The following is a 23,960-nucleotide window of genomic DNA, read 5'->3' on the forward strand; positions in this document are numbered from 1 at the left end:
TTTCTAGATGATCTATATTAGTCTACAATTAGAAATTACCTTGTTGATTCTGCCTTTTTTATTCTTCGGACTAAAGAATGTTACATACTTTTTTATCTTAATATATCTCAAGTAACACATGGAATTACTATACTAAACTGGACCTTTAAAAATATATTTCTATCTAACTGTCTGTCTTTATCTACAGACAGACAAAAACATATTTTATTTTTTTATTTTTTTTAAAAACAAGAGTGTAGTGCACACACTAAAAAAAGGGGTTATACTTCCTCCAGAATGCTCAAGAAAGAGAGGTCCAATCCATGTAGACGTCAAATGGAAAAAAAAACAAAACATCCAGGCGCACCTGAGGTTTCTTTTAAAACAAATCTGTTATTTGAAACAAGGGAGTGGAGACAACATTTCGGCTCCTCTCTTAGCCTTCATCAAGTCTGTTTGTCTCGTTATCCACTTCCTTGTTTCAAATAAAAAAGACTGCCTTTTAGAAGAAACCTCAGGTGTGTCTGGATATTTCTTTTTCTTTTATCTACCTGTCTGTCTATCTATCTAATTATCTCTATAAAAGAATGAAAACTCATAACTACAATGATTGCCACCACGGTCCACAAAAATAGGCATATGGATAAAAAAAATATATATACCCTATATAACAACACTGAAAGCCATTTTTAACCATTTTTTTCAGACGCGTTGTGTTCGTTTAAATGTATCTTAAAGATTTAGCTAATGGCGTTATTAGTCAGTTGAGGCACAGTTACAGCAAACATTGCAAATGAGGATGAGATATAAAAACAATGTTTCATTTCTCCTTTTATTCACATGCTTTCTCTTTCCTAACTGCCTACTGAAGGCGCCCAGTTGCTGCATAAAGCAATGTGAATGAATACATTTTATTTTTCAAACGTCATATTATTAAATATAGAGGATAAATACATATATTAAAAAGCCAGGGAATTGACAGCTACCTTTTAAAACTTCACTGACATGAAAGACCCAAATTAATGGTGTATCGAAACGAAACACCAATGCCTCGGCAAATATATTTTGTCTTTCCCTTAAAACAGGTAAGAGTTGTTTGTCTAAACACTAGTGTTCCAGGTGTGAATTCTGAACTTCTGTATATGTCTAACTTTTTTTAATCTAAAATATTTTCATGTGGGTATATGTGTTAATAACCATAAAAAAAATAGTCACACAAATACAACTTCATACTTAGCAGGAGTTGCTTGTCTTAGAATCACTTTATAATTTTCACATTTAACTTCCTGTAATAAATGTAACCCACAAAGACAAACATATGCTGTTTGATGAAACTATCCAATAATTTGGAGTGCGTTAGCCTAATACATTTGAATTTCATTTCCTGTATCTGGTGCTGTAAGAATGTGGCTTCCCAGCATGAAACTCAGTGTAGGCTGGTCCATCAGGGTCAGGTGTGGCACCACCTCCGGGATGTATTAATATACTTTTTGATGGCAACAAATCATGTTAAGATAGTATTTTGTTTAATTCCCCATTGTCTTGGTCTAGAAACATCTAACATCTAAAAGAATGGATGTATATTGTCCTGTCTTTTAGGTCTGCCAGTTGAGAACAGTATCAATGAGTGGAGTCAAATTCTTGAAGCCGAGTCTTGTCTTGTTCTCTACTATCTTTAAAGTCCACCATACATCACTGGTGAAATTGTTCTCTGTGCCACCAGATATCACGAGGGTACAAGGCTGGTCTCAGACACCTTTATTTTGCACATACCTCCCAACAGTGAGAGTATGCAAAATGGGACAGGTGGGTGAGCCTAAAAGGGGTTGTCCACAGATAATGGCTGGTCTCGCAGATAATGGCAGACCCACCTGCTGAAGGACTAAAGATGACCGTCTGACCAGCCCCCAGTCTTCAGGACCTTGCAGAGAGAGTTGCTAAAGCTCTCTCTGCAAGGTCCTACTGCCTATGCACATGTGCTTCCTGAGACTGGTTTACCCAGATGCAGAACACCAGGGAGATAATTAATGATAGTGGGACAGGTCTGCCCCGCCAAATTTGGGACAATTGTTTGCAACAACAACAACAAAAAACAAGAGTGTAATGCACACACTAAAAAAGGGGGGAATATTTCCTGCAGGGTGCTCCAGAAAGGGAGGGCTAATCCATGAAGACATCAAATGAAAAAGAAAAAATATCCAGGCACACCTGAGGTTTCTTCTAAAAGGCAGTCTTTATTTGAAACAAAGAAGTGGAGACAATGTTTAGTTTCCTCTTTGAGTCTCCCTGAGACTCGATAAAGGCTCAGAGTAGCCGAAACATTGTCTCCACTTCCTTTTTTTCAAATAAACACTGCCTTTTAGAAGAAACCTCAGGTGTGCCTCGATATATCTTTTTTTTTTTCATTTAAATTTGGGATCATTAGGAGGCTTGTTCTACATGCTACTGCAGAATACTTTTGTTTTAAAAAGCAACAGATGTGTATTGTCACATCACATCCCCGTACATGTAATTAAGAAGCGCATTGCACTAGAAATGTGGGCAAGGCTTAGCACGGTACAAGGTGGGTTAGTACTTCTTACCAAAATCTGCAGATTTTGCTGTTACAGTTTGCCAAAGTGCTACTTTCGCTGGAGAAAGATACACTAGCTTAACAATCATTAAGAAACAAAAAAATCTCTCATACAGTGAGACTATTGTTTATAAAGAAATAAATTTGTTTAGCCCTTTTAAATGAAAGCATTTCAAAAGGTTTAACTCTTTATACATGACTTACCAATGTTGATTTCGTCATCTGTCTCAGCATCTCCAATACATTCAAACTGAAAATCTTGTAGTGAATGAGAAAACTTCTGCACAGCTATGGATAAATCTGGAATAATGAGATACTCGGTATTAAATTTAGTATTTGTACTTAACATTCTCATAAATCTAGAGGTTAATGAAAATCCTGCTGTCATTTATCAACTGTTAGCTTTAAGCTCTGTTAAACTGTGACATGATGCTTGATCTACCTTAGGTGTCAGGCACTATTTAAACAATCAGAAATATAGATTAAGTTTGGCATCAAACAACTGCAAGTTTATTCACCAGTTTTGCTGTATCAGAATGATTTGTGTATAATGTTGGACATTTATGTTCTTATGGCTTAAACCTTTGATACAAGGTTTGATACAATTTGATACAATTAAAAAAAAACAAAAAACTTTACAATTAACAATGAAGTGAGAGCAGATTTATTTTAGCAAGTGTAATGAAACCTTAGTCACAACATTTATAATGAAAACAATCAAAGGAACACTATACAGTCAGGAACACAAACGTGTAAAAAAAAAAATCCATGTTAGCCCAGACAAAGGTAGATAACATTGGATTTGCTGAGATAGATAGGGGGAGGAGAGGCAAAGCCAAACACAGCCGTAAGGGCCGGATTAAGAGCACACTGGGCCTGAACTTTCCTCATAGAGATGCATTGATTCAATTTATCTTTATGAGGAGGTGCTGATTGGACAGGGCTATGTTGGACTTGTGCTGTCTTTGCCCCTGATCTGCTTAGTTGACAGTCTCAGCCAATCCTATGGGGAAGTATTGTAATTTGCTCAGACCACCACTTCTGATGATGTCAGCAGACAGTCAGTTCAGAGGCAGAGCCAGCAGCTGCAGACTTGAATACAAGTTATATTTTACTATACCAAGGAAGGCAAGAAGGGGCCAGGGTGGTGGTTTTAACATAATAGGGTCAGTAATACATGATTCCTGACTCTATAGTGCTCCTGTAAGCAAGAATATTTGAAGAGTAGTTAGGGTTGCCACCTTTCTTGGAAAAAAAAAAAGCCTTAATCATTTATATAATCACAAGGAGTGACATCAGAGATAATTCTGTAAAATCACCAACAAACTACTCACAGTTTGATTCTGCTGTATAGATGGATTGCTCCCAGTGTCTCAGTCTCTCAAGTCACCCAGTGTCTCAGTTTCCCTATGTATCACATTGTCAGTTTCCCCATGTTGCCCAGTCCCAGTGTCTCAGTGTCCACATTTCTCCCAGTGTCCCAATGTCTCAGTGTGCCCCCATGTCACTAGGATACTGGGGACACAGTGAGACATGGGGACACTGAGAGACATGGGGACACTGAGAGACCCGGGACACAGAGACATGGGGGCACTGGGAGACATGGGGACACTGAGACATTTAGGGAAATTGGGAGAAATGGGGACACTAAGACACTAGGAACACAGAGACATGGGAACACAGACACTGGGAGACTAGGGGACACTGGGAGACTAGGGGACACTGGGAGACTAGGGGACACTGGGAGACCTGGGGACACTTTGAGACTAGGGGACACTGGCTGGGAGACAGACACCTGGGGGCACTAGGAGATATGGGGACAGTGGGACATATAGGGACACTGGGACACATGGGGACACTAGGCACACCGAGAGACATGGGACACAGACACTGGGAGACTTGGGGACACTGAGACACTAGTGACACTGGATGGAGGACATTGGGACACTGGGAGAAATGGGGACATAGTGTCTCCGTGTCCCAATGTCTCAGTGTCTCCCAATGTCCCTATGCCTCACAGCACATGTGTCTCAGCATCCCCATGTGTCCCAGTGTCCCATAGTGTCTCAGTGTCCCCATGTTTTCCAGTGTCCCCAAGTGTCTCAGTGTTTCCAGGTCTCCCAGTGTCTGTGTCCCCATGTGTCCTGGTGGCTCAGTGTCCCCTAGTGTCTGTGTCCCCATGTGTCCCCTAGTGTCTCAGTGTCCCCATATGTCCCCTAGTGTCTCAGTGTCCCCTAGTGTGTCAGTGTCCACATGTGTCCCCTAGTGTCTCAGTGTCCCCATGTGTCCCTGCTGCCTTTCCCCCCATCCCTCACTTACCTGAGCTGTAGAGCTGCTGTCTGGACTCTGTGCTGTGTTGCTGCTCCCCCACGGATCCGTGAGTAGTAGAGAGAGGCAGGGATATGCTGTAACTTCCTATCCCTGCCTCTCTCCACACAAAGTGACCCCTACTGGCCGGTGGTGGTATTGCAGAGTAATCTCCATTTATTCTGAGAAAAATACCTGCATTTGTATTGCCGGTATTACTGCAATACCGGCACGGCCAGGCAGCCTCAAATACTGGCTGTGCCAGTAAAATACCAGTCAGGTGGCAAAGCTAAAAGTAGTGTGTAGAATAAAATTATTATTATTTTTTTTTTTTTTTTTAAATGGGCCTATTCCATGGGCCTGGGCCTGGAGCTGCAGCTCCATCAGCCCCTATGTTAATCCGGCCCTGACAGCCGTGGTCAATCAGCATCTCTTCATAGAGATGCATTGATTCATTGCATCTCTATGAGGAAAGTTCAGCATCTCCATGCAGAGCGTGCAGCACTGACCCAGGAAGCACCTCTAGTGGCCGTCTGAGTGACAGCCACTGGAGGTGTCCCTAGGCACAAATGTAAACACTGCCTTTTCTTTGAAAATGCCTGCAGGGACAAGCTGTAGACACCAGAGACACTACATTAAGCTGTAGTTGTTATGGTGACTATAGTGTCCCTTTATGGATCAGCAGGGTCAATGCAATAGCTAGCAGAATATACTATAAAGGCATTTCAGACCTATTGACTATACTTTACTGGTGTGTACAATATGTGCTCAAATTTAACTAAGCTTCCAAAGTCTGATAGAATGAGGAAAATTAAAATCTACATTAAGGGATGATGATATCCCTAAAATATCAAATGTGGTAGATATGAATAGAAGTAGAGAAAATTAATATAAATAAGACAGCTATTGGGTAGGATCTTGAGCGTAGCATTAAGACTAATCAGATTAACAATCAAATACTATAAAACATGTTCAGATATGCTGATTTCCAAGATACAGGCTACTGTTTTTCTTAAAGGGCAAATATCTCCACTGCCACTCATGGTCAAAACTGCAGTGACATTTAGTTAGAGATAACATCTACTCTGCGGCTGCCAGAACCAGATGGATTGATAGATGCTAGTAATGTCCAGAACGAATACCAAAAACACAAGTGACTTCATAAACTAAATGTATTCTAAAGATTAGTCAAGACTATGTCTGTCAACAGATGCCACTAAATCCTTTGACAGTGATGTAGGTTGGCTATTCAATATGCAATCTGGTGAGCCAGTTTGCCTAACCTCAGATATTTATCCATGAATTACCATGCAAAATGTCCAATTGGTTGATACTTTGTTGTTCATTACTATATGGCAATGTTGTAATTTGATTAAGATGAAAGCTTACTCAAAATGTGAAATACTTGTTATGGAAGATGACATAAAACCTCAAAACTGCAAAAATTGTTCAGGTTATGACACACCTGAAATATTTTGTTTTATATCCGCTACTTAATTCAAAAGTAATTATAATGGCATCCATAGAGTTACAGCACCATTACCACTACAATGAGGTGCAATTTTGCTAAAGCAACTCTGCCTCATATTTTGCAAAGTCCCCCAAAGGTGACCCTCTTTTTAAGCTTTGGCCAAGTGAAGAAGCTACGGGTAGTTGTAACTGCCTACAACTCACAAATAACTAGGAATTAAAAGCTATGGCAAATAAATACATAAGGTCTGAATCAATCACTAGCAGTGTCAAAAAATTGTGGGATAATCAAGTAAATATCAGAACAATAGTCACAATCTAAGCCTTACATTCCGCTATACCAGATCTATACAAACTTATACTCCCACAACCAGAAGACCAACAACCATCGTTACTCAACTACCGATGCCAGTTAGGCTGACATACTTCACAGAGATCAAACACACAACAATCCAACTATGCTAGAGGTTTATAGGGATACTCAATGAACCTACCACCACATTCTGTCCCTACATCCCCTCCCCTTCCGTCCTTTGCAGCTAGGTACTTCAAATTCACGTAACTCCACTTGACCATTCTTCAGGTCCCTTCAAGCCACTGTTGGTTAAAGGTTATACCTGTATATAGTTTTTTTTACTTTTGTACTTTTCTACAATTACTTTTATAAGCTAGGTCTCGATAGACCCCTTAACAAGTCTGGAATATTTGTTAATTCACAACAACAAGGAGGGCAATGTACACAGGAAACAGAGGAATACGAATAAACCTACTACACTTTTTGGTAGTGCACAGAGAGGTATAAAGACTGCAACTCATTCAGTCACCATGAGTATGACCACACAGTATAAATTCCGTAAATATTTCATCTTAAACCAGGGATTCTCAAATGTGATACTTTTTAACAAAGAAAGGGGATCGATGTACTTCCTCAAATCACATAATTAGAGAAAAATATAACCTTTGGCAACAATTTGTTTTTTACAAGTGGACACATCAAATGTAATTAATCCTATGATAAAAGTTTACTAATGTTGTAGTGCCTAAACCACGTGAAGATTGTGATTGTAAAAGAATACATGTTATTATTATTATATTTTATTATTTATATAGTGCCATCAGATTCCGTAGAGCTGTACAATGGGTGGACTAACAGACATGTAATTAAAACCAGACAACTGGATGTACAGGAACAGAGAGATGGAGGGCCCTGCTCAATGAGCTTACATTCTAGAGGATATACATATAAACGCATACATGTCACAATAATTCTATGTCTGTACCAATGCTAACATCTGCTAAAATCTGTATTTGGTAGTTATCACTCCACATGTGCACCACATGTTGTACTGACGCGATGTATTGTGTTATGTAAATCTTCAAAACAAAAAAAAAATATTGCCTGAAGCTGTCCACTGAGGGCATTTCCAATATCTTTGTTTAGGTCCTGGTGCTTCAACAGTCACAAGCCTGCATTGCTGCTGTATTCTTGTACATGAATGAGGGTACACCGGACTTCAGAATTTTCTTTTGACCACCTTGTTCAATGATGAGTACATTCACCTCCCCTACAGCGATGGCTGGCAACTGATTTATGAATTGACAAAAGTTTTTTTGGGGGGGTTTTTGCCAAAAGTTTATGGCAAAAAGCTTCTCCGTTTGTTAGCTGCGAGTTTGCCTTCAAGACAAAGTATCCCATACTTTCCTACTTTGTCTTATATCTTTTGTCTGTGCTTGAATTTCAATAACATTTTCAAACACATATACAATACTCAAAAAGTGACCAGATAAAAGAAAATCACTTTCCACTCAAGAGCATATGACACTTATTTTGTCTGTTTCAATGAGACATAAAGGCATAGAGAAGTTAATACGTAGAGAGAGGAACTGATAAATATGGCAAATGCGCATGTCATGATTTGCCCGTACAGACGTGCTACTTCCTATGTTTCTCTGTGGCCACGACACTGAAGCTACAAGTATGATTCTATACATGTAATTGGCAATTCCCATTTTACACATCAAGTATTCTGAAATAAATACCCATGCATGTGATTGTGGTTAATCATATAAACATAAAACTTAACTATAAATTATTCTTGCTAAAACCTACTAAATAATGGCTAACTTGTTAACAGTTAATGCCCAAGACGTGGCAATAGCCCCCATGTGATATTCTGTAATTATCATATACAATCTCTAGCTAAAACTTAATTTATCAGATAATCAATCTACATGTACTATAGGAGAGAAAAACAAGTAGCAAGAGAGGTGAGCCTGCCTTTCAGTGGGTTCCCGCTCAGATCTCAAGTTGGTTTTAGCTCATCTAGTGCCATACAGAGAGAACATATTTGAAGCATATCATACTGGTCCCACCCATACGGGCAGTCTAGATCTGAAATGCCAGCAATTTTCCTTTGCACGAGTACTATACTTTACATTAACTCAACAGCATTATTAATCAATAAACCCTTTTTTTTCATCAAGATATTTTGACTGAACAGGGCTTTGGTGGCATTCCATATCTCAGGACCTCAAACTTTCTCTGACCAGGCAGAGGAAGTTGGGACACTCAAGTAAACACCTATTTTGAATTGGCTAATTTTTGATTTCTCTAATCTTGCTAAGGTTAGTAGTGTGAATCCTCAGGTGACGGAATGTAATTTTGAAAAGGTTATTTATTTTGAATCCATGGTGTTATAGATATTGTGGCAACTATAATGCCATACAATTAGTGATGTCCCGAATGGTTCGCTGGCGAATAGTTCCTGGCGAACATAGCGTGTTCGCGTTCGCCACGGACAGCGAACATATGCGATGTTGGGTCCGCCCCCTTTTTTTTGTTGTTGTGGTCTTTCAGACAAATTTACTTATACTAAGTAAAAATTAGGAAAGCTATGTATTGAATCCCGTCGTCCCTGATCCACAAACTGTTGGATTAGAAGACTTGGGTAAAGGGTCAGGGTGGTGGTACCAGTTCCACCTAAATGTGGGCTTGAACCCCGATATTTGGGTTTTTCTTTTGGATCTCCCTCACTCACTAAGCACATCACGATGCACGAGGGAATCCTTTATTGACACTTATTTAATAATTTTTTCCTATTTTCGTTAGCTTAAATGTCTGTGTACTTTTATTTAGAAGCTGGACTAGTTTAGTGATAGCAGTTCAAGGGGGACAGAGCATAGCGATCTACCAAGGATAGAACACCCATGAAGGTGTTGGGGGGAGCTTATAGGAGTTTAGAATAGTGGATATACCACTATATATACTTTATCCTATCACTCCCAAGTACGCAATAAGCAACTTTAAAGCTACTGAATAACGGACAGTCTGTGTCCCTCCTTATACTATGCTATACTGCCTCCACTGCTCCACCTGTCCAACTTCTATAAGATTCTAAGGTATCACATTTACTTTTTCTTTCCTCTGTGGATTACTCAACTGAAATACATTTCATATTTTAGCATTTAATATGCCTTAATTGTTATTTGGGTATTGAGATATATCCATTTAGGATTTTTCAAGATCAAGCATTCTTTGGACACTGACACATTGTATCCTCTCTACAGTCTGTCTAATAAAGTTACAGTGTATCACTGTTTATGTTAGGATACATGTCTATCTAGTGTTGCCAATATTTATATGCTTTTCCCCAGAGATACCTTTTTCCTTTTTGGACATATCTAATATGTCTGCAGTAATTAGTGTTCTTCTTTTTTAAACACCAGGTTGATTGGGAGCTTTCCCCCTTTTTTTCTTCTTAAAGGGGAGTTATCCAATCTGTACATCTCTCTGCAATTCTCATCTAAGTAAAAATTACTTAGTATTAGTAAATTGTGCCCCTACAATACCGCGAGTAGGGGCATGTCTATTACACAGTGAGCAGCCTGCTCACTTTAAAAAAAAAAAAAAAAAAAAAAAAAGGTCCCCCCTCCCTGAGCGGGTGGGGGCCCTAAAGTAAAAAAGGGGGAGGACCTATTGTTGTCATAAAAAGTGCCTCTCTTAATTTATTTCTAATAGTTAATATCTTTATAACTTTCATAATAGGCATTAAATGATCTTTGTATCAGATTTATTCTACATTTTAGGGGACTTGGAAACCTTTTGAGATTTATATGTTACTTTACACAGCTTGTACTAACATAAAAGATGCATTATTTAAAAACTAGTTCACAAACTTCTGTAGTGTCCTCTGTAGAGCAAAGGAAAAAAATAAGCTCCTTTACTGGAGAAATTGCCAACAAACCCTAGGTTACCAGGCGTAAAATACACAGAAAGCAGACATATGGCAGGTATTAATTTCCCTTACATTCACTCTCTGGATATTTTGAAATGCACAAGAAAGATGTTAACCTATTGTAATCTCTATTCAAATGCAGCGAATATATTCCCTGTGAAAAGTACTGTTTTGATCATTTTATATATCATAGATTGAACATGATCAAAAAGAAAATAGCAAAATGATTTGAAGAGTTTAGTTCATTCATATATTTGCTATTCTGTAAAATTTGTTCAATGAGTATGTCAGGTCCTGTTTTTCATTCGGGTGTGATTCCAATGGGATTTTTTTTTACCACAATTAGCTCATCCCAACGGCAACAAAATCAGTTGGAAAAAAAAAAACGAATTAATTATAAAACATGTAGAGACAGAGAAGAATATGGTCGTACAAGTAGGTTGACGGATGGAAGGTGAAATGATAGGTAGACAGAAATAGAGAGACAGACACATAGAGAGACAGACAAATGGAGAGAGAAAAAGAGACAGATTAAAAAAAATACTGGTAGTGAGAGAGATACAGGTGGTGAGAAAGATAAAGACATACAGAGCTAGAGAGAAAGAGATGCAGATACATGGATAAAGAGACAGACTGATATAAGTAGATAGACAGATGGAATGATAGACAGACATACAGAAAGACAGTCAGACAGAAAGATTGACTGATAGACAGACAGACAGACAGATATAGATACATAGACAGAAAGATAGATAGATAGAGAGAGATAGATAGACAGATAGATGATAGATAGATGATAGATAGAAGATAGATAGAGAGATAGATATAGATCGATATAGATAGATATATAGATAGATAGATAGAGAGATAGATAGATAAATAGATAGATGATAGATAGATAGATAGATAGAAGATAGATATATAGATAGAGATATAGATATATAGATCTAGATATATAGATATATAGATAGATAGATAGATAGATAGATAGATAGATAGATAGATAGATAGACAGACTACCATTTCTTATCTATGTACTTTTTTATTTTTTATGATCATGAATTGAAAATCCAGTAAAAATGTCTTCTTTTTTTTTTTTTTTTTTTTTTTTTTTTGCTGGTTTATAAACTGTTTGCACTGCTGTGCCCTAAGAGGGAAAACCCCAACTGATTCACTAAACTCAGAGAACCCAAAGAATAACTATTTACAAGTGTTTACAGAACTCTTTCTCAGGATAACATGGACAACTGTATTGCTATATTAGGCCACTGTTAAACCTATGGAAGAATTTATTTAAAAACTAGATAATGTATAGAGATGTCACACTTTTTTAATAATTTTTCAAATTTCAAATTACAACGTGTGTGTATGTAATTGTTGACTTGCGGGGTTATCTCATCCTAGTTACTGTCTTTATTATTTCAAGCTTACATTTGGGTACATAGTGGATTTCTTTCAAACAGTATATTCTGCACAGATTCTTGAACTAACCGTTATTGTATAAATACACATCTTTTAGGAAATGCTTGTAAACGTGAAAAAAAAAATGATGACATATATTTTTAGTTTTTGTTAACAAAACAAGTGCATGAATGAATGACATTTTGCAGTCTATCTGTGTAGCTTATATAAATAGATGTTATATAGATACACACATATGAAGTTCAGGCAGAACTGTTTAGTATTAGTACATTAGATCCGTGATTACTTCTAAAATGTACAATCTATTCCAAGGGCAATAAACCTTTGTGATGTTGAGGGGCCAAAATACCAGAGTACTTTACCCTCTCCAGAATCTTGCAATCATACGCCATTTACACCTATGTGATCCCATTATCCAGAAATGTCATTGTAATTTGGAGCCACGCACAGACCATACCCTCTTCTGCAAACAGTCATTAATGTCTGTAATAACTATAATAACATGACTGCTGTGTTTCCTGGCTACTGATAAGCTGTCTGCCCAGAGCACTCGATACACCGAACAAAATATAGTTCTCTTGTGGAAACATAAGCCAATAAAGACATCTGGGCTCGCACTACAGAGACAAGCAACTGTTCAAAATAATGCATATTGTTAAAAAAAAAAAGAGAAAATCTTAATTTTGATTATTTAAAAAAAAAAAAAAACTACAACTTTTAAATGAATTTAAATAACAATCAAAAATAAGTTGACTTAAAACAATATGAAAGAGTCAATTTTTGTATTTAACGGTGATCGTGAGACAGGATATGTTACATATTCTAACCATCTGCAGACACAAAACTCTATCACAGTCGTATATTCCTCAAGGATTCGCACGTTTATTGGTGTAGTTCCAAATCAAAGAATATCAGCAACATTTTGGTCATGACCGTCATCAAGTTGCTCATATTGGACTTTATTTCCCTTTAGTATTTTTTATATATATCATTTGTATTTATTAATATTATTATATCTTATTATAATACTTTCAGAACCACAGATGTAGGGATTATAAAGAATTTTCTTCCCTGAAGCACATGGAAAACTTGTTTTATCCAAACTGAGTTGCAACACTCAACTGATCAACTCTGAATATAAAATCAGCAAAAGAACTGTATGATGGGAGCTTCATGAAATACATATATAACTAAATCGCCATTGTGTATGCCAGACGTAAACTGGAAAATCATACTATGGAATTGCAGTCATATAGCTGATCTGGACTTGGTATCTGCAGGAAAAATGTTCCCAATCTGACTGCACAGTACCAATTGTATTTTATTGTGTTATGAACCCTTCTCATGATTTAGAATACAGAGATAAGAACTGCACCCTATCCCCAATTGGTGCTGACATAGATCATGGGCCAGCACTAGCCCAACAAAAAGTCAACACCAGTAACAGAGGTGCAGGCACTCCAATAGCTTTAGGCACATTTGTCAAGCTTGATGAAGACCCAACTCAGGGTCCAAACGTTGCAGCGTTTCTTTGGTTCTAATAAATGTATCTAAAGATATTGGTGTGCTTGGACCCCTTACCATAATATTGTGATCACAATATATAATATTGGACCAGTGAATGTCCAATCTCATTTGCTCTAAATAAAAATATTTCTAACTTCTTAAATTTTATATTATACTAATAACCCCAATATTTTTCTGGTCCTCAATTATTAATAACAAAATAACAATACCTTATTTGACAACTAGACCCATATAGGAAGAACAGGTCTTCAAAAATGTTGCAGTTATTATTTCAGTAAGTTTTTTCTTTGGTGATGGTGAGACAGGACTGTAATGTTTGTAGGAGTAAGATTAATTAAATTAATTAAATTCAAATGCTATAGTTAAATATCCAACTTTGATAAAAACAATGACAATCGCTGATGGATTTTCAGTTGAAAGTGTATATTTTGTTATGAAAATTTTATAATAATGTTATTCAGAGACAGTTCTGTTTACCTAAAAGTCATTTTGAGATGGTGTTCTATGAGAACACTTGGAAAAGAAATCTCCTGGTGCCAAACTAAAATCTGTTTGCAATGATAATAGATTGATTTAATAGCTTATCTAGAAGTTATTCCTAAATGTATCCTGAGGTTAGATCACACTGCCAAGAGAAACCAGAAATGAAATTCAACCTATGAAATTTCTAATAAACCTGTGCTAAAAAGGATGCTTAACTTCACCAAAACACCTTTTATTGTTGAAGATATCATGTCTAGCAGGTGAGAAAGATCAGATATTGCCTTTTAAAATGTCAGATTCACAGAGTGGATTCCCATCATTTTCAGCTGAGTCTGACTCATATTAATAAAAAGAGATGATTAAAGGGACACTATAGTCACCCAGACCACTTCAGCTCAATGAAGTGGTCTGGGTGCCAGGTCCCTCAGGTTTTAGCCCTTCAGATGTAAACATAGCAGTTTCAGAGTTTTAACCCCTTTAGTGCCACGGGATGGGGACCCTGAGGCTCTATAGTGTCAGGAAAACTGTTTTGTTTTTCTGACAGTATAGTGATCCTTTAAGAAAATATAACTAGGGCATATGAGAAAAAATAAAATTGTTCAATTTTGCACAATTTTTTTTTTTTTTATATAATTATTGCCTATTATCTTGTTTAATATCAAGGTTATTCACTAAAGTGAGAGCTGTTGTGAATTTCAGGTGAATTCAAGTTGAATTTCAAATTTAAAGGGACACTATAGTCACCAGAACCACTACAGCTTAATATAGTGATTCTGGTGTCTATAGCCTGTAACTGCAGGCTTTTCATTGTAAATGCTGCCTTTTCAATTAAAAGGCAGTGTTCACATAGCTGCACAGTAGCACTTCTAGTAGCAGTCACTCAAGACAGCCGCTAGAGGTGCTTCCTAGTCCACTGCGGCCCAGTGTGCAGGACCTACACTGTGCGTCTCCACTCTCCGCATGGAGGAGCTGAATGTTCCCTAAAGAGATGCATTGATTTAGTGGATATCTATGAGGGGATGCTGATTGGCACAGTGTGTTTTGTTGCGTATGTGCAATGCTATTGGCAAAACATTGGATTGGCTGAGATCATAAGGTAGGCAGGGCCAGTCTTGGTGAGATCGGCGTGGAAAACACCTTTTCTCTGCACAGGGGTGAGGGTGGGGGGCAGACACCGAAATAGTTATTTTAAAACTATAGTGTCAGGAATACATGTCTGTATTCCTTTAAAACAAAATAGTCAAACTGAAAAAAACCTCCAAACTATGCTTCCAGTTCAGCTTAAATTAGAAATTCAATTTTAATTCCTAAGAATCCTCACTTTAGAGAATAACCCTGATTATTTCTCTTGGGAATGAGAGTGAATGCATGCATTTTTAGATGTTTAATTTGCATATAAAGGCCAACCCCCAGGGCGAATAGGGAGGCGGGAGCATGACTGCTGGCCTGAGGGGTTGGCATAGCAACCAATTGGATACAGTTGGTTTACAGTTGGAAGCAACGGGATTTGGTGATCGAAGGAGTCAGCAGTCATGGAATTATTACTCCACTAATTTAGTTTGGGTTCTTCTGCATCCGATTTAGAAACTCCAGGTGCACTACTCTGAAATAAACATTTACAATTACAATTATTTATACAGTGCCTGTATAATAAAAAAAATCCCTAAAAATACAGCAGCCTGTGTGTCTATACATGATTGGTGATTTAAGGCACTTTCACACACTTTAAGCACATTAGGTTCTCGATAAAGTACAAAATCCCTGTAATGGAATAAAACTACTGAACCACCGTGTTTACATGAGCTTAAATTATCCACTCTACTGCAGATGCCCAAGTCATGTTTTGGCCTGCTTCCCACATATACCATGGGTTGTAACCCTGGATGTCCAGACTGACACACATCTCTCCTTTTTTACAGCAAGAAACAGAGTTTAGTTTTCTTTTGGTCTTTCATATAAACTGCTCCAGTTCTAATAGTTTTAATGAATTCGTAATAGCTTTTTTAAACACACATTTATGGGAGACTTAAATAGGAAATTTAAAGGGACACACCAAATTAAAAAAAAATATCTTTGTTTAGTAGATCTATCTGCATTTTTACATTGTGGGTATATCTATAAAGAGCTTGTAAAAGCTGCAGCTATATTGTGGGCTGCCTTTGCAAGCCCTCCCTTTTTAACCCCGCCCAGACTTTCTGCGGCTGTCCAATCACAGACTTCCCAACACAGCTCAATTAGAAGTCTTGCAAGGCAGGTGTTCTGGACAGTTGCTCCCCTCTGAGTTTTATTCCACAGAGCTAAGCAACCAGGAAGTAACAGGACCGGCTGTCTGATTGGCAGACTTGGGGGTTGGGTAAAACAAGATGAATTCGTAAATGTGCCACTCTTCACTCTGTCCTTTGAAATAAAGATTAAGTGATTACAATCTCCATTCTAATCCATGCCGTAAATACCCTATTGGCAATATGCTTGCGTAGAGAATAAAAACATGAATGATTCCTTAGTCATGATGCTCAATGGTACACGCTAAGCCAAGCATTAGGCAATAAAGAGTGGAAAGGTCATATGCAAGTCTGAGTTCAGAAAATCCAAACATTGGACAGTGTGATCTTCATTTATTTGCTGCCAAACTTTGAAAATATGTTGGACGAAAAAAAAAAAAAAAAACAATCTGTGAAGCTAGAAGACCATTTGAAATGAATTACTCTTTTATAAAAAAATAATTTATTTCAGCTGTGGTGGTCCCATGATAGAAAATACAGCATAATGTTGAGAAGTATGCTCCATTAGTTGCCATTTTAATTGAGTCTATTTAGTTAAATATCATCCTAGAATATACCCACTGGAACTTCTTGAACAAGATTAGATTTTCATTGCTGAGAATTAAAAAAAAAAAAAAAAAACGAAACAAGCCCCACTCATATTAAACTTTCCCAAGGCTCATTTTGTGTCCTTCGGAATCAATGAAGAAAAAGTAAATCTACAACATTGAGACGTTCGGTTAAAATATGCAAAATAGTATTTTTGTCCACTTTCTGGAATTTTTTTCTTTGGTAGCAAATCCCCGGGTCATGTTTCTCATCCAACACGATCATCATTTCCCCAATAATTCGGATCCTTGCAAAGCTGTCTGTAGAAGAATTACCGACTGAGCATACATTTATGATGTTCAAAGGGTACTTGTGTTTCAGAAAAGCCTGAGCAATTCAAATTAATTTTCTTTGAGTGAGTAAGAAGCCTCTTATGTATCAAAACATGTTTTGATGATTTTGTAGTAATTATCTGATGTTGTAGTGCCTAAGAAACCCAGCATGACAATTTTACACAGTTTTGCATTGATTAAAGAAAGGATACAAATCAAGAGGCTGCAGAAGACTTGGTAATAATTTGCAGTAAAAGATAGGCTAATGGGCTACCTCCCAACATTTCAAATGGACACAGAGGGACACTTTAATTTTCGTGGTGTGAGTGGGGTGTGGCCAGGAGTGGGGCTGTTGTGAGAAATTATAGATGCCTTACTAATAATAATTTATGAAGCTAAAATGTACGGTAATTTAGAACACGAACATTGCATCCTATTTATATAGAATTAATTTTTAAACACATGTATTGCAGTTTAAAGACACACTAACATTACATATTTACATAGTTGTTTAGGTTGAAAATAGAGTAAAGTCCATCAAGTTCAACCTTGAAACCAATTATTTTATGCTGTTGATACAAAATAAGGCAAAAACACAAGTATTGTTGCTGTGGAGCTCTGTTGTACTCAGACAAACCAACAATATGGAGCTCATAGAAAAAGGGACAGTAGGATAGAAAAGAAGGACCTAAATAGGGACCCTTGGAAATTATCCATAGTCACAATTCAGCATGTTTTTTTTTTGTTGTTTTTTTAATTATCTATTTGTTCAGGTAAGACAAAACATCTCAATTGAATTTGCATATGGTACAAATATGTTAATATAAAAGAAAACATTTATGCAGTTTGATTCACTCCTTTTTGAAGTTATGCCAGTAAAGTATCCTGAGTATACATTACGTGAGTAATATGAGCCCTTAAGGCGAGATAACTGCAACAGTGCAGAATGTATTGTTAAACTGTTGGATATCCAGCACCAATGTGGGTAATCACAGATCTGTTACCTGCCTATTGGCTATCAAAAGTAGGGTATAACCCCTATCACTCTTCTAAGCAACAAATTGCAGATCCCTTGTCCTCTCTTGTTCTTGGAACAAACTGAACCACTCTATGTAAATCCCATTGATGTGTTGAAGCAGAATCTTGGGGCCCACTAGTTGGTGCAGAAAGTACCAGGGCTGTGAGGAAGGTAGGAGCTTCTTCTGAGAATTCAATGGTGGGGATAGTTCCCTCCTTGGTTACAGCCAATGACCATGGTGCTCTCTAATGAAATTCTACACAAGAATCACATTATTGATGTGTGACTTCAGCCCAGACAAAAGGTAAGTTGGCTATCATCAAAACCTAGTGGAGTTTGGTCTTGTACTGCTGTCATGATCACTTGTTGTGAAACTTTTGACATCAGAGTATTACATCAGAGTATTACATCGTGGGTGGCCAATGATGGTGCCTTTTCTGACTTGTTGATAAGGTACCCTCTGTCCAGGGTTAGCTTTTTTGTGTTTTTTATGTTGGGGGTAGAATAGAAGCCATCACAAGTCTCACTTAATGCAGAAGTTCTTCCATAGTCTAAGTTCACACTAGGTGATAGTAGCACCAAACTGTACTCTCTTTCCCATACCTTTATTTTTAGTGTTCCCGACTGTTTGATGTTTTTAATGCATTTGATACATATATATGCAGTATTGAACTCTACCACTAGGGTGAACGCGATTTGCAAATTTTCACTTGTACACACCAAGACTTTAGGAATACAGCACTGCACTGAATCTATCAGGGTTTTTCACGAACGTGAGAATGCAAAGTAAATTCAAGAGAATTTCAACTGTAAGGTCCAAAATAGCCAAACTGGAAGCTAGACTCCAACTCACCTACTTTGACCTTAAATTTTAAATTGACTTTAAATTTATCTTTAGTGAACTTTTATGAATACCCCTCCAAGTCTAGACATAACGGAGGTATTAACGTGAATCAATACCCAAGGCTTCTGATGAAGCAGACAAAATATAATTTCTATAAATAGTTCGGAAATTAGGTGGAATGAGTGAAAGTCACAAGGTCTGTGAAGGGAACATAAAAGACCAATGTTGAGCCAAGACTAGATTCCTAACCCATTGTTTTGATCAAAGTCCAAGAGAAACAAGCCAGCATGCATTAAATCTGCAGCCTGCACCACAGCTGGGAAAAGACTGGATGGTAAACGATACATTTTAAATATGGAAACATTAAATATATACTCAGCATTAGTCACTTCACCACTAAGCCAATATTTGACTTTATTGTCTTTTTAATCACAGTTAAAGTCTGATGTAATCATTGTAATTATACTAAAGCCATGGCCACCACTTACTGCTAATCTTTGGAAATAGTATCATTTGTAATTATGTGTTAGTGCCGGCACTGATTTAAGTTTATTTTTTCAGATAGCTGGATTTTTGTGACAAAAATATTGGCAGTTTTTTGCTGGCAACGAGGTTCTTTTTCAGAGATTTCACATTTGGCATAACACATTTAATATGTTTAATGAAATGTGTATATAAAATAAGTGTATATAAATCACTTCATCCTTCTCTAATATACAGTTAGAAATATAGAAGAGACAGACTGACAGAAAGAAGATAGAGTGGTGCACTGAAAGACGGGATTATAGACAAACATAAACACTGACAGACAGAGCAACAAACAGACAGAAAGACGGATGGATAGACCAACAGGCAGACAGAAATACAGAAAAAACATTTAGACAGAAACCTAGAGCAATAGACTGACAAACTCCAAGATCGATCAATAGACAAAGATGAGGATCAAACAACAAAAAGATAGACCGGTAAACAGAGAGACAGAATGAGAGGCCTGCAGACAGACAATAGGATAGACTGGTAGAGAGGCAGAAAGATGAGACTAGTAGATAGACTTACCTGACAAACTGGCTGACACCAGTGCTTTACCAATGACCAGAAAGAATATTTTTCTTTCAGGTTCTATGGTTTTGGGGTCCAGCAAGATCATGTTCCTGTAAGACATTATTGGTTCCTTGATAAAGGCCTGGGTTCAAGTCGAAATGTTTTGTCCATTAAATCTGCTTGAAGTTATCACAGTAAGTGCCTGAGATTTTTTCTTTTGATATCTGATTTATGGGGTATGCTGACCCATGCTCAGTTAGCACCCTGTGATTTTTATGATTGAGTGCAACCCTCTTTTTCTCTTTTGCTAATCGTTTCCTGGACATTTTCCCTTCGGATCTTTCGTTTTCATTGGGAACATTGTTTGCAGATCACAGATTTTTTAATTTTTCGCTTATATATTCCCAGGGAGGACCAAATGTAACATGAAATAAGGAAATGCCCTCTACTCTCTATGTCACGGTTACATACAATTTTATATCAAGGTATGCCATAAGACTGTCTACAACGAGCTGTTGATAAATCTACCAACCCTATGACGCTTAACTAACCAGATAATTTTTAAACCTATCTCAAGATGTACTCCAACCACTGGAGGGTAGCATTTGTAGTGTAATGTTTGGTGGAGTTTATTTTTCTGTATATTTGATAATAAACTACCTTGCAACATTTGTAGAAAAGTATAATATTATATAGGACAGATTGATGGATTAAAGCAGGGGTGCCCAAAAGGTAGATCCCCACAGTTTTAAAACCACAGTCCCATGATGCTTTGCCATTCTAAATGCATGCAAAGGAGCATGGGAGTTGTAGTTCTACAACATCTGGAGATCTACCTTTTGGGCACCCCTGGATTAAAGTATTGAAATTAAAAATGGCACCCATTCAAAATACAAATTTCAAAACTCAACCAAACCTCAAACAATTATAAAGAAGTAATATGTGCACATAAAATGCCAGCAGTAATAATGTTGTTTCACATGCCAACATCTGTTTTTTATACCAATACCAACCAAAAATAATTATCTTTGAACAAAAATAGTATTTGTGTGCTCTGAGCTCCCATTTTGTGTGAGGAGTTTGAGGTTATTTAAATCCCATTCAACGCTCTTTATTATGCCACTTTGTTCTGCAGCTTGTTTGCAACATGCATCCTAGTGATATCTAAAATATAATATGGCTAGCTAACTTTCAAATTCAGATGTAGTCTTCATTAATCTTGCCTTTTTCATAAGCACTTCTTTGGAAAATCCCCACATTACATGGGAAGAATCGTTAATCCTATTAGTCATATACTTTGTATTTAACCCCTTAAGGACCAAACCTCTGGAATAAAAGGGAATCATCACATGTCACACATGTCATGTGTCCTTAAGGGGTTAAAGAGATAGTTTGAACACATGAACTACTAAAGTGTTTCTGAGCAAAAAGATTGTTCCTGAAGCCTCAGCAGTATAAATGCTGCCTCTTCTGAGAAAGACTACCTCTACTGGCTGCCACTCGTACTGCCATTAGAAGGGCTTCCTGGAAGAGGTCCTGCAAAGATTGCAGATTCGACATTCAATGTCTCAACACTCTGATTGGAGATCGCTACTCTGGGTAAATGCTGATTGGCACAGAATGGAAATTGTCAGAATTCTTAAAAAGAGCTCCATAACTCCAGAATACATTTCTAGAAAATCTTATCTTCCACCAGTTTGAATTTGCTGTACAATATTTACCTGTTGGTGCCTCCAATAAAACTAACTGCGGTTGTGTAACAATCTGATTTGTATATGCTTAAATACAAAACCGTGTAGCTGCACAAAATCAACACAGGCATTCTTGAAATTAAGGATATTTTAATATTTTATTCCTGGTAAAATTCTTGAAATAAAGTCTACGACTGAGGAAATCTTTATTTATTTTGCTGGGTAAAATTACGGAGATAAATAAAACTTAAAAATCAAATAATCTTTTAAGAATTATGATGATGGAAAGATGATAATATGACATTTTATATTATGCTATCACATCACTGCAGTAGGTCCTATGAATTTCAGCTAGAATCATCTGTCTCACTTGGAGCACATGTTGTGGACTACATCTCCCATAAGGCTCTTACAGCCATCATGCTGACAAAGCATCAGGGAAGATGAAGTCCACAACATCCGGAGTGCCGAAGGTTGCCTATCCCTGGACTAGTGAATTGTTGCACCAGTATAGATGAAGTCTGGGAGATAGAAACTAAACTTAAACTTAGTGTTAGGAGAGGGTGGAAGCTCAAGCCAAGAGAACCAAAATGTGTTGTTCCCATTTACACTGATACTGTTTGCCATCTATACTATAACATTAATTGTGTCTTCTTCAAGTTTGCCATCCTTGTCACAACACTGAGTTCTTTGTACGAGTCTACAACCATAGATAAATTAACTCAGTCAGTCTTAGCATTAGACCAATGGCATAAGTATTACGCATTCCCCTCCTTGATTTTGAAAGCCTCATATTTTCATGTAGGAACAAAGCTCAGTTTCTGAACAGAGACCAATGTTCCACTGGCAAAGAAACAATACTTTCTTCCTTGACTCATATGAAAAAAGACCTGTCTGAAAAAAAAAATAATAACATTTGCAAAGACCTACATCAGGCAAATTACTTTTAAATAACAGATGTCCAGTAGATAAATAATAGTCAAATGTGGTCTAAATTCCAAGTTGCTCTCATCTGGCAAACTTTGTAGAAAATTTGCAGGACATCTGCGTATCACAGGAAGATGAGATGGAAAAAAAACATTATACATCTGACGGAGATCTGAGAGACTTTTATTATGTTTATTGGGAAAATGAATATGAATAAAGCAATTGTTAAGATGTTCGTATTTTCTCAGATCTCCTACCGGCAATTCAAGGTTAGAAAAAAATATAGACCAATGCATCAACATTTAAACTAGTACAGTTTCATATAATCGGGGTTCTCGGCCCCTGCCTATCAGGTTTATTTTTAAGGTGAGAATTTAAAGTGAATTCAAAGTGAAATTCAAGTTTAAAATCAAAATCGCCAAACTGGAAAAATTCTTTAAGTCAGCCATGCTGTCACTTTGGCTACTGTGGCCTTATGTTTGAAATTCACTTTGAATTCTCAAGATAGTAAATACACCTGTATTTTTTATAGCTGAAATATCCAGGTTCAGAAAATCTGCAATCAAGGAAGGACGCCATCATGCTGGTTCGTAACTTGGGTGCATAAAGAAGAGTACAAGAGAAAAGGAAAGAGTGCATGTTAAGAATTGAACTGGGTGGCCAAGGCATCTGTTAATAATATAAGCTATTTTTATTCATATCTTTGTGGTTGCATTGTCCATGTGTGATCAGAATCCATTTCTAGAAAGAACAAAGAAGCTCGTGTAGACGTAGTGTTGTGAACTTGAACATATTCAATAATGCCCCTGTGGAACACAACGAGAGACCAGAGATTGGCTGAGAATTTCCAGATAGTTCTTGGTTTCAGGTTATTTCACTGAAGAAAAAGAATGTAGTCCGTTTGCTAATTAATAGATAAGGGGGTAGTAAAAAGGGTTAGGCTTTAGTGAAATGTGGTTATGAAAGGCAGGAAAAGACCGTGGTAAGGTCAGGATGTATATTGCAGTTTGTTGCCATTTCCTCATGCTGGCTCACCAAACTATGGCCTCAATTTAAAAATTTTGGATAAGCTTTCATAATGATTTATTATTTTGGGTAAACTTTTAAAATAATTTAATATTGTGAAAAATATAGAATTTTGTGCTATTTTGATAAATGTCATACATTGATATATTTTTATACATGATATATTACAAATAAAAATGTATAATAAAAAAATAAAAAAAGATGTCATCTTACGCACCTATTCAATGAAATCCCCATACATCAAACATTCACTGTATGTAATATCATTGAAATTGG

The 23,960-nt window shown here is 37.0% G+C and overlaps 1 protein-coding gene across 1 annotated transcript in view; it reads right to left on the reverse strand.

The window, feature by feature from the left end:
* Positions 1 to 23,960, reverse strand: part of ARHGAP42 (Rho GTPase activating protein 42) — a 310,577-nt gene that overhangs the window by 214,965 nt on the left and 71,652 nt on the right. The window contains exon 2 of the mRNA XM_063430497.1: positions 2,756 to 2,851. Within this exon, the coding sequence (XP_063286567.1) occupies positions 2,756 to 2,851 (96 nt within the window). The remainder of the gene's footprint in view (positions 1 to 2,755; positions 2,852 to 23,960) is intronic.

This window comes from Pelobates fuscus, chromosome 1 (genome assembly GCF_036172605.1).
Source record: "Pelobates fuscus isolate aPelFus1 chromosome 1, aPelFus1.pri, whole genome shotgun sequence".
Classification (NCBI taxonomy): Eukaryota; Metazoa; Chordata; class Amphibia; order Anura; family Pelobatidae; genus Pelobates; species Pelobates fuscus.